The sequence below is a fragment of the Zea mays genome, chromosome 4, assembly GCF_902167145.1.
Source record: "Zea mays cultivar B73 chromosome 4, Zm-B73-REFERENCE-NAM-5.0, whole genome shotgun sequence".
Lineage (NCBI taxonomy): Eukaryota > Viridiplantae > Streptophyta > Magnoliopsida > Poales > Poaceae > Zea > Zea mays.
The window spans coordinates 77429863-77441406 of NC_050099.1; the positions used below are offsets into that span (position 1 = coordinate 77429863).

At 43.6% G+C, this 11544-nt stretch overlaps 1 protein-coding gene across 3 annotated transcripts; it reads left to right on the plus strand.

Annotated features, from left to right (window-relative positions):
- Window positions 1-7039: 7039 nt before the first annotated feature.
- On the plus strand, window positions 7040-10903 carry LOC542627 (hypersensitive induced reaction 1). Of its 3 annotated transcripts, none has more exons than NM_001112153.2 (6): window positions 7040-7318; window positions 8655-8850; window positions 9012-9132; window positions 9331-9422; window positions 9492-9588; window positions 10217-10845. In NM_001112153.2, the coding sequence occupies exons 2-6, from the start codon at window positions 8662-8664 to the stop codon at window positions 10570-10572; spliced, it is 855 nt and encodes a 284-aa protein (NP_001105623.1). In that variant the 5' UTR covers window positions 7040-7318; window positions 8655-8661; the 3' UTR covers window positions 10573-10845. The 3 variants fall into 3 exon arrangements, with proteins under 3 accessions (NP_001105623.1, XP_023158001.1, XP_023158002.1); XM_023302233.2 differs by lacking the exon at window positions 7040-7318 and adding an exon at window positions 7869-8136 and having other exon boundaries at window positions 10217-10903; XM_023302234.2 differs by lacking the exon at window positions 7040-7318 and adding an exon at window positions 7869-8132 and having other exon boundaries at window positions 10217-10903.
- The last annotated feature ends 641 nt before the right edge of the window (window positions 10904-11544 follow it).

An 11544-nucleotide genomic window follows, 5' to 3' on the forward strand; every position in this document is an offset into this window, starting at 1 on the left:
TTCCATGGATAGCCGCCAATGATGCTGCTTGGCGTGCCTTATGCCGTTATTGGGCTTCGGATAATTTCAAGGCAAAGTCTATACGACAAAGTTCCAATTGTGGAACCGAGTCGTATCACAAGTATGGAGGTGATGATCACTTTCGTTTGGCAAAACGAATGGTAAGTACATGAAACTAGCAGTGGTGTAGTTTTGTTGATTGTATATGACTTGATGTCATTTCTGATTATAATGTTTGTCAAATGTACGTACAGGAAGCTAGCAGTGGTGTAGTGCCCAGTGATGTTCAAATATACCTGAGGGGGCACAGAGGACCAGATCCTGCAAATCCAGATGTGTTGTGTAGCCAAAAGGCAACAGATCGTCTGGTGAGTGTTTTCAAATGCTAGGTAGATTTATGTGTTGTTCATATGAATTTATGTATGTGCCCAGTGATGTAAGATTGCATTGTTCTTTTGTATGGAGGCTGCATATGCTGAGGCGATGTCTAGTCAGCACGGATCGAACTACGACTGGAGGACCGCACCTATTGATCCTCAGGCTGTGTATGCAAGTGGTGGAAAACCCCATGGAAGGTGTGGACTCTACATACCTTATCTTGTTTCATCGGTTTAAGTACAATAGATTATTTTTTAATCTGTCGTGATGTTACTTGTTTGAAGGTACTCGATTTTTGATAACGTCATCGACTCGAGCCACGTGACGGTTCAGAGGGGAGGTTCGTCGAGGTCTGCTGCTCGTAGCTCCCGTCGCTCTACTCAGGATACTGCAGAAGTTGAGCAACTACGAGAAGAGCTTAGGCAACATCAGGAGCGACAAAGGATTCAGGAGGAATACTTGAGGCAGCATGCTGCTCAACAAGAATACTATGCTACTCAGTTTCAACAACAGCAAGCACTGATACAAGTAAATTCAAAAAGATCATTCATTTTAAGTTATGTATTGATTTAAGACACTGACATTAATGTGTTCGGAAATTTGGTAGCAACTAGCACAAGCCCAAGGGATACAGTTTCCGATGGCCCCCCCACCTCCACCTTCCATACATTTTCCTTGGCCTTCACCTCCACCTCCACCTACCGAACATCAGGTATGCAAATTTATCATAATTTACTTGTTACATTACGATGTAACTCCGTGAATGTCATTTGTATAGGTATATGAGACTCCTCCAGCTACCTTGCCGGCGCAACAACAAGATGATGGGTTAGACTTTGTCAATACGCTCTTCGCGAGTGGAGGTAGCGAGCATCACTCTTCGATATTTCCTGATGTTGATCGACAATAGTGGGCTTCCATTCGATGTGTTTTGTGAGACTTCAAACTTATGTCTTGTGAGACTTCAAACTTATGTCTTGTGAGACTTGTGAATTCTTATGTCGAGGTGGATTTGACTTGTGTCTTGTGTTATTATTATGTATGTGAGATGTTATATGTGATATGTTGTGTATTGTGGCTGTTATATATATTTGTTGCTGTTATATATATTTGTTATGTATGCAATGTGTTGAATTGCCAAAAACAAATTGTATATTAAGTGCTGGTCAATTTAACTTCCGAGAGGCGTCGAAAACTCTCGGAAGTTAGTGGCTAACTTCCGACGGCCTCTCGGAAGTTATCCCGCGGACGGCGTTAGTTCGTGATGGACGGTGTCAGCACCTAACTTCCGACGGCGTTAACTCCTCTCGGAAGTTAATCAACAACTTCCGAGAGGCTGATGTCCCTCTCGGAAGTTTCTTTAACTTTCGAGAGTCCGTCGGAAGGAAGCCTAACTTCCGACTAATTTGTTCCGACGGGCTAACTTCCGACGGTTTCGGCTAACTTCCGACGGTTTCAGTTACTTCCGAGAGTTTTGCGCTAACTTCCTACGGTTTAGCCCCTCGGAAGTTAAGTATTTTGGTGTAGTGACTATTTCCTTGGCTAAAAGCCTTGAGCCACCATTGTGTCAGTCCAGTTATTCCATATCGAACACTGTCTTTGTTCTGACTGGCACATTGATAACGAACCTCGTACAGAAATGTTGTTGGAATCTTGCTTCCAATGCCAACAAATGATGTAGTAAAGACTGAGACTCGGTGTATAACTCTCATACTTGAGTTAAAGAGGATTCTCACACCATCACACTCAGGAATATGTTTTGTAGGTTCACCATACTTGTATTGAACAAGACCTCCATATGGACCAATCATCAACAACACTTCAGGCCAGTAGATGGATACACTATCGAGTCCACTCCAAACTATTTGCTCTGATGACAACACTAAGTCTGCAAGAAGCTTGCCAATGATTGCAACTGCCATCTTCTGTCCAAGTCCAATCTCCAGGTCTCCACCGTTCCTCTCTTCTATAGGGTAAGCCGTAACTACGAGCTTTAAAAGGCTAAAAGAATTTGACCGAGCAGGTCTAAAATCATGCTGCAAATAAGGGTCTGATGAACCAAATACTTTCTCCTTCCCCTCATCATTTTCATCCTCATCAGTATCATATTCATCAAATATGATCTACCCAACCCTGCTACTGATGAACTCTCGAGAGATGCTACCATTAGAGAAGCATTCTGCCAACTCCTTCAAGATCTGCTTCACAGCCTCAGAGCTCCCTGCACCATTAAATTCAACGGTTGATTCCAAAGCCAAAAGTTGAGAGAAAATACCGCCAACTCCAGTAGCATCAGCATTTTCAGCCGTTGTGCCAACCTCTTCCACTTTACTAACAGCAGCCTGATCTTTAGCTTTCTGCTCCTTCTCCAGGCTATCCTCTAGCACACTGCCAGCCCTAGCAGGAAGAAACTCCTCCATGTCATTCCAGATAGGCTGGCCCAACACCATCACTCACACAAGTCCAACACAGCCCACACGATTTACAACAAAAAAGAAACACACCCCTAATCATCGCACGACAATGGCTCCTCTTCAGACTTCAGCTTCTACTACTTCTGTCCTGCTTCATCAGGTGTGACACTGCAGGGCCCTGGAGCAGCAACAACATGATGGCTTCAGGGGCGGCGACCCATTGCCGCTACTGGGCGGCACCCCATGGCCGGTGTCAGGGGCGGCAGAGGGCGTCTTCTGCTGGTGGCTTTAGATATGGGCAGCGCGAGAGTCCAGACCTGGGCTAGGAGAAGGGAGGGCTGGTTCTAGCTGGAATTGGTCATCACACCTTCACTACGAAGACTCAAAGAGCAACAGGAACACGAGCACTGCCTGGATCTCCTGCAAAACCAAGCACATCAACACCGATTCGCATGAGCCAACACAACTCAACAACCAACCGAATGACATGATCCGGATCGGGCACACGGGGATCTCCGAAGCTTACCCTACGGAGAAGGTGGTCATGGAGCTCCCCTCCGTCGTCGGCGGAGAGCGTCGTGCTGCGGGCCGCAAAGTAAGAGAAGAAGGCGAGGAGGTGCAGGAAGTAGTAGGGCTCCGAGATGGCAGCGTCTTGCCACGGGAACGGGTGGCTCTGCCCCGCCGCGTCGCCGCTTGCCGCTGGCGCAGACGCCTCTGTCGCCGTCGCGGAGGTGGATCTCGCGGATGTACCGCCCCGCTGCGTCGACGTCCTCGCAGCTGTCGTTCTTGGCGAGCCGCGTCCACCGTCCCGACAGGCATCACGAGAGAAGTCCGCGGCGCGGCACGTCTCCAACGCCAGAAGGGCCGCGTTATTGTCCGGCCGGAACAGGAGGCGGATGCGGCGCAGCTCGGCGCGGTACTTGAACCTCGAGGAGGAGAACTTGAGCCCCTCCCAGCTTCGGAAGAGGAGGACGACGGTGAGGCGGAACTCCCTCGCGGCGAAGCGTGGTGCGACCTGGAGGCGAAAGGAGTAGGAGCCATCGCCGTGGTCCACGATGGGGGGGGTCGTGACTTTCCTGGGGACTGCCGGAGGAGTGGGGGCGGGGGTCACGGAGCGAGATTGCCGGCGGTGCGCGGGTCACGGAGGTTGGGGCGTGCGCGGAGGGGGACATCGGGGCGGATGCGAATGCGAGATTTCGGAACGCAGGGGCGCGGACGCGCGGGTGGCAGAACCGTGCACCACGCTATACTGTGGACGCCTACACTAAGGCCTTAAAGAGTAGTAGAGATTAACTACCTTGCATAGTATAAAAAGAAGATAGTCATGGAGGTAGCTGCATAATATAATGCATTAATCCATTAAATTAAACAAGACAAGAAGCTACAGAGGGGGAGAAGAAAGGATGAACAAAGGTAAGATTGTTGTAAGGGAAGAGGAAACAAGAATAGATGAAGGTAAGAGGGGGAGAAGAAAAGAGGAACAACTAGCTACTTAATATAATAGACAGATTATGCTAGTTGCATAATCCATTAAATTAAACAAGACAAGCATGACAAACATGTTAAATTTAGTTAAGTCAATAAATAAACATGGCAAAACATGGACCAAACAGATAGTAATATTGAAAGATATGCAGGTTTTTCAGTTAAGTTCAGTTAAGTTCAGGTCAGTTAAGTTCAGTTAAGCAGATCAGTAATGAAAAGATGCAAGTTTTTTATCCAAAACATGGACCAATCAGATATCCACCAACAATCAGTTATATACTAATATGAAAGTACATCACTGAAAAACTATGCAGGTTTTTCAGTTAAGTTCGGGTCAGTTAAGTTCAGTTAAGCAGATCAGTAATGAAAAGATGCAAGTTTTTCATCCAAACATGGACCAATCAGATATCCACCAACAATCAGTTATATTAATCAGATCTAGAATGAGAACATTTTGCCTAGATCAGCTAATATGAAACTAATCAGCTGCTTTGCTAGAATCAGCTGCTTTGTTTTCAGTTATATTAATCAAAGCAAAGCAGATTGAGAACACAACAATGAAGCAAAGCAAACTGATTAATAAAACTAATCAGTTATATTAATCAAACCCTAATCAGATTAATACAACAATCAGTTTGCTAGAAATAGCTGCTTTCTAGACCAGATCTGATTAACATAAACAAAGCAAAGCAGCTGAAAACAAATCATTGCTAATATGAAACTAATCAGATCTAGAATGAGAAGACAAAGCAGATGAAATCAAACCTGAGAACAGATCGAGAATAGATCAGCTAGGGTTCACTCGCAGCTGAGAACAGATCGAGGTCTTAGGAGAGCGATCAAACCTGAGAAGAGGGAGACCACACATCTAGGGTTCACTCACAGCTGAGAACCGATCGAGGTCGTAGGAGAGCGATCCTTGCGAAGCAAATGAAATCAAATGAGAAGACAAAACAGATGAAAGTAGATGAGCAGCCAAGAAAAGGGCTAACCTCTCGTCGCCGACAGCGAAGTAGATGAACCCGAGAGGCGAGAGTGAAGCAGATCGACAGAGAAGCAGATCGAGCTTGTCCGCGGGCGCGGTGTCGTCACCACAGGGTGAGAGAGATGACGGCGGCGAGGGAGCACGACGGCTGCGAGTGAACCCGAGAGGAGAGAGCGAGAGCGAGAGTCGCGAGAGGAGAGACTGCGAACCCTAGACCGTGACGGCCAGGCTCAATCGCGAAGTGGTTTATCTGCGTTCCAATCGGTCCTGGCCACAATATTGCGTTGGGCTCATCTCAGCCAGGCCCCCAAGCTGGGCCAGGCAACCAAACATGGCGCTGTTGATTCAAATGGGTCTGGCCGTGCACTGGGCCAGGGAACCAAACATATCCTTAGTGGCTCCTCGATAGCAATGGCGACGCGAACCAACGTTATCCGAGTCACATTAGATAACTAATGATCAGAGAAAAACGAACAGGGCTGGCATTTCAACGAACTTGAATCCGTAAGCAGCGTAGGAGTTAGTTAGGCTATCTGCATCCATCCACGTCACACATTCAAATTCGCTCTACGAACATCGTAATATGTGTTTAGGTTCACTATCTCTACTATTTATTAACATAACAAGAGGTTGACTATCATTCTCTGTTTTGTCATTCCCTATTCTGCTATTTTCATTCTGCCATTTTCATTCCCATCGGTGTTTCGTGCCGTGGCAACTCTAGATCGGGTTTCGACTATACCCGTAGGTAGAAATTTATATCCATGACATGCCACATCGGGTTTCGGATATCCATTGGATATGTCAAATAACCATTTTCAACAATTCAATAACATAATTAATCAAATTTCTTCCCAATACATAACAACAAATACATGGCATTCAATAACATAATTAAACAAATATACATGTTATTTAACAAGCAACATTCACAACATAACAACAAATACATGTCTGCATGTCTCAACATGACAACAAATACATGTCTGTTTTTGGCCTTCAGCCTTTTGCCTTATGAAGTTCTAATGATCTGATTATGATCTTAGTGTAGTGTTGAACACTTGAGCTAGCGATGGGAGAGCTAGAGAGGGGAGCACAGAGCAGACACACTGTCACAGAGTATCTAACAACAACAAACATGCTATCTGAGTGAGATGCAAGATGCATCCTTTTACAGGAATACAATAAAGCATACTACTATACTAGCTGAGCGTCGGAGATTTGTACATGTTGCTAAGACAATATGCTAATGCGTAATAGCAGGAGATATGCAAATCAAAGAAAAGAACATTTCGTTTTCTAGTTATAATATTTTATCATAAAGAAATTATATATGGAAAATATATAGGAAATCTCATCACAGAACCAACATACAGTAGCTGTGGCTGATTTTTTTAGTCAATGATAGTAGAATCATGTTCATCCTCGCAAACAACAAAATAGATAAATAGTTAAATCAATGATCAGATTCAATAATAAAAAAATAAGAACATACTAAAGAGTTAATCATGTCTCGACAAAAAAAATTAAAGTATTGATTAATTTCGGATATCCAACGGTTAACCTGTGGGTAAAATTTAATATCCAAATCCATACCACTTTATCTCGGATCAGATATGAATCTAACATATGGGTCAAAAAATATATCTATATCTTAATCTATCGGATCGCATCCAAGGTATATGGAATCCCCGAATTAAATTGTCATCCCTACTTTCTATACAGACGCCACGCCACCTCCTTCCCCTTCGATATTTTTATTTTTTTTTGGTTGGATCTAACGCGACGGCAAAGACGGTGTATCGAAGGGTCGACAATGGTTACGACGATCGGTAGTCCATAGCAGCGGCGGGCGCAACTTCGACCCGGTTTTCTTCCCATATATCTGTCAAATCCTTCTCCGGTTACCCTCCATCGGCAGCAATTTCCGCCATAGATACCGGCGATCGAGGGCCTCGGACAACCCAATCGACGGAGCAGCGCGGCGGCAGGAGAGGGCAAACCCTTTTCTTCTCAGTACTCTACTTGTCTGCGCCTGGATCCCCTCCGCAGGAAGGTAACTGTGCCGCCGCCGCCGCATCCCCCTAGCGTTCTAGCCGTGGAATGATTTCTCTCCTTTTCCTTTTTTCGTGCTTGCTTTCTTGGGGATCTCTCCCCCTCCAGATTATTCTCTACATTGGCGACTGGGGGGCGGTGATTTTGTTAGACATGTTTCTTCCTCGGTATCGACCGCAGCCCTTGTCCTGCGCCGACTAAATGTTAGGCTTCTGTTTACCGTGCGTTGGCCACGGCTTGGAACCACCCTTGGTATCTCCATGGTGGCCGCGTCGATGTGAACGAACAAATCTGGCGTGCGTTGTTTGTCCTGTCGAATCCCGTTGAAGTTTCCAGGTGTTCAAGCCAAACACGCATTATAATGTATTTTTTTCTTGCGGCTTATTATTGGTGACTGGTCACCGTTGGGAAATTTCGACCTGCGCAGAATACATGGATGGTAAGATAACGTTTAATTGTCTTTGGTGGGCAGATTGGATGATTGTGACGTGTTTGATTATCACTAGTCGCTGGATAAAAGCATACTACGGGTCTGTGTATGGAATTGTCGCCCAAATGAATCATTAGCAGCATGCCAGCATGTTGTGGTTTTCGTCGGCTGTGCTGCGGCCAACTTGCAGCATTGGATTTATTGGCTTTCGCTGGCATCTAGATGTAGCCCTCCCCAGATGATTTATTAACCCCCCACGTTCTCTTGCGTCTCCACTTGTCTTTACAAATCGACTATATGTACTGCGCCTCTATTCCCGTAAGACCAAGAAAGACCTGAACCTGATACACCTTGCCTCTCCCCACTAAGCTTGTTTACCACGCTTGTAGGTATTTGTTCTTCTTTTCATCTTGCTAGTTCATACTGCAACTGGCTGTGCTAGTTTGTTATTGTTCTTTTGGTGTCTATCTATTTTGTGCAATTCATTATAAGAAAAGTGTGATTTCTTTGGGCTGTACCATGATGATGTCGAGAATTCAGTAGGTTTAAGGACATGGCTATCTTTATCTATCAGAAATTGTTGCTGAGTTCATGTCACATACTGACATGTGTCTTTGAGCATGATTGTTTGTGATACTGTACCCTTGTGTTCTATGTTGCAATTGGTCCAACCTTCATTACGGACAAGTTAGCCAATCCATGCTATCTACTTATCTAGCATACATTTATCTTTACTCGTTTATTAATTTTATTCCATTTATGCGACCTATTTTTAATAATACATCCAGTGATATTAATTGGAGAGATCACATCAACTGTGAGCCTAAGTCAAGATTCTGCAAATATGTGGAGATTCTATCATTTGTTCTTTAGCATATGACCTGACAAATTTTTTATTCCTTTGTAGATAAGACATGGGTCAAGCACTCGGCTTGATTCAAGTGGATCAATCGACAGTAGCCATCAAGGAAACTTTTGGGAAGTTTGACGAGGTCCTAGAGCCTGGATGCCACTTCTTGCCATGGTGCATAGGGAAGCAAATTGCTGGGTATCTGTCACTGCGTGTGCAGCAGCTTGATGTCCGCTGCGAAACAAAGACAAAGGTTCCCCAATTCTTTCCCTCTCTATAATTTGATAAAATTACCATAAATGGATAAAAATTGTATTTGTAAAATTTTCATTATGTTCAATTGTTTTTTCCTTGTAATTGTTTTTCTGCTCTAGTCATGGTGATGTTGGATACCATGTTCTGAATAATCTGCAGGATAATGTCTTCGTCAATGTTGTGGCATCTGTGCAATATCGTGCCCTTGCCGATAAGGCATCTGATGCATTTTACAGGCTTAGTAACACCAGGGAGCAAATCCAGTCATATGTTTTTGATGGTAAGGGTGCTACTTGTTTGTAATTGCAAAATCCATTACTCCACCACGTGCATGGATGTTAATCAGTATTCTTTTTTTCCTTTGCTCATGTAGTAGTAGTAGTGTAGGACAGTAGGAGTCACCTGAATATTGTTGGTTCTATTTATTTTCATCCTCACTTCGCTCATTCAATGCTAATAGAACTTTGCTCATGTTCAGTCATCAGGGCAAGTGTTCCGAAGATGAACTTGGATGATGCCTTTGAGCAGAAGAATGAAATCGCCAAAGCTGTAGAAAATGAACTTGAAAAGGTCTGTGTTCATCATTTGTTGGTCTTCTAGAGCATGGAAGTTTTGGTAACATTTTTCTTCACTGTATAGGCAATGTCTATGTATGGATACGAGATTGTGCAGACTCTGATTGTTGATATTGAGCCTGATGAGCATGTGAAGAGAGCTATGAATGAGATCAATGCAGGCAAGTTGCACATATTTCTTGTTCATAGTTGAAACATGAACTGCACGTGGATTTCTTTGTTAGAACCACCTGTTAAATTTTACAACTTGATATTTGAGCAATGCTATATGCATCCAACGAAATAAGTATACATCATCTAGAAAGGGGGAAATGGGATGGATTTTGTGCGTCAGTGGCATGGCAAGCACCAAGCAGGGCACAACTTGATAGTTATCATCAAGATGTCACCTAATGTTGTCAAGTGTGCAGTACTGTAGTAGTATTCCCATCAATATTATGTTCATTGTTCATGAAATAAACATGGACACCAAAACCATCTCCCATATTGCTGGTTTTCTTATACCTGTTAACGTTATCACGTCAATGTTATTTAGATGTTTTTTTTTGTTTTCTGGAATCATTTGCACATAGTTTAATTTGTTTGTTGGTGATGAACAAACTTGTTTATACTGATGTTTTCACTGAGTACAAACTAAGTACCTTTCTTTTTGAAGAAATCAATTTAAGTAACGTCTCATCTGCTTTCATTTTGGAAGATATATTGTACGGCATTATCTTCACGAAACATCGAGTACGATGTGTCTCTGTTCCAGTATTTCTGAACTGTTGCTGTCGGTTAATGGAACAGCTGCTAGGCTGAGGTTGGCTGCCAGCGAGAAAGCTGAGGCAGAGAAGATACTGCAGATCAAGAGAGCCGAAGGTGATGCAGAATCCAAGTACTTGGCGGGTCTGGGTATCGCAAGACAGCGCCAGGCTATAGTGGATGGGCTCAGAGACAGTGTTCTTGCTTTCTCTGAGAATGTGCCTGGGACCTCTGCAAAGGATGTCATGGACATGGTTCTGGTTACCCAGTACTTCGACACCATGAAGGAGATTGGGGCCTCGTCCAAGTCCTCGTCGGTTTTCATCCCTCATGGACCAGGTGCTGTCAGAGACATCGCAGCGCAGATAAGGGATGGTCAGCTCCAGGCCAGTCTGCTGTGAGCACGTTGGAAAAGGCATGCTTTTGACATTCCCATCAGTAAAGAAGTACATATACATCATGAGGAGTAAAAAAAAACTTACTAGCGATAATGTGAGTACAGCTTGTTCGTTCTATCTATATGGTGCATGTGATTATTATTATGGAGATTAATGTTAAATAGGTTCGCATGTATTGTGCCAGAACAAGGCTAAGGACCAGTTTGCGTAAAAAAATGTATGTTTGGAACTTATCTAAGTTTTGGAGCCTGAGGAAACCCCTCCATCCTGTGCAAACTATTTTGTGGTACCCTGCTTCTCTGTTATCGTGAATGAGAATCTCATGTTCATTTTCTGTGCCCAGATTAAGAGGAAATTCTGGGATTTGATTACTGACGTGGATGCATCCTGTGAGATTTTTGAGGCAATAATCAAAAGTGCCCACTTACGTTTAACTGCTCATTGTTGAATAGCGTGCGCCATTATCAGGTCGCAGAATTTCAATGTCCTACAACCCTTTCCGTTATTTTTTACTTAACATTTCGGGCATCAACGCAGTATCCACTATGCGTATTTGACTACTTTTAACTACCATTTCTTTGCAAAACTCGATATAAATTTAACCATGGTAAACTATTTTCATGACAAATCCATTAGTACTATTCTCATGTGTCATATTCAAATATTTTATATCCATTAGTGCAGGATGTCATGTATTTATATGACGCAGTATCACATAGTTTAATTTGGCTTAGCAAATGGTTTGAGAATACGATTTTAAACACTAAAATCCCCTCGGAAATAAGAATACAGACTTACAACTGGAACCATGATGTTTCAAGAAGGCTATTAAAACATAGAGTAGTTAAGATGGGAATGCGTTGAATCTAGGATACGGTGGTTAACAACCACTAAAACCATGGCACGTGTACAAACAAGAGGAAATAAAGTTGGTTATAGAATAAACCTCGTATACGCAGGTATAATCGCGTCGCA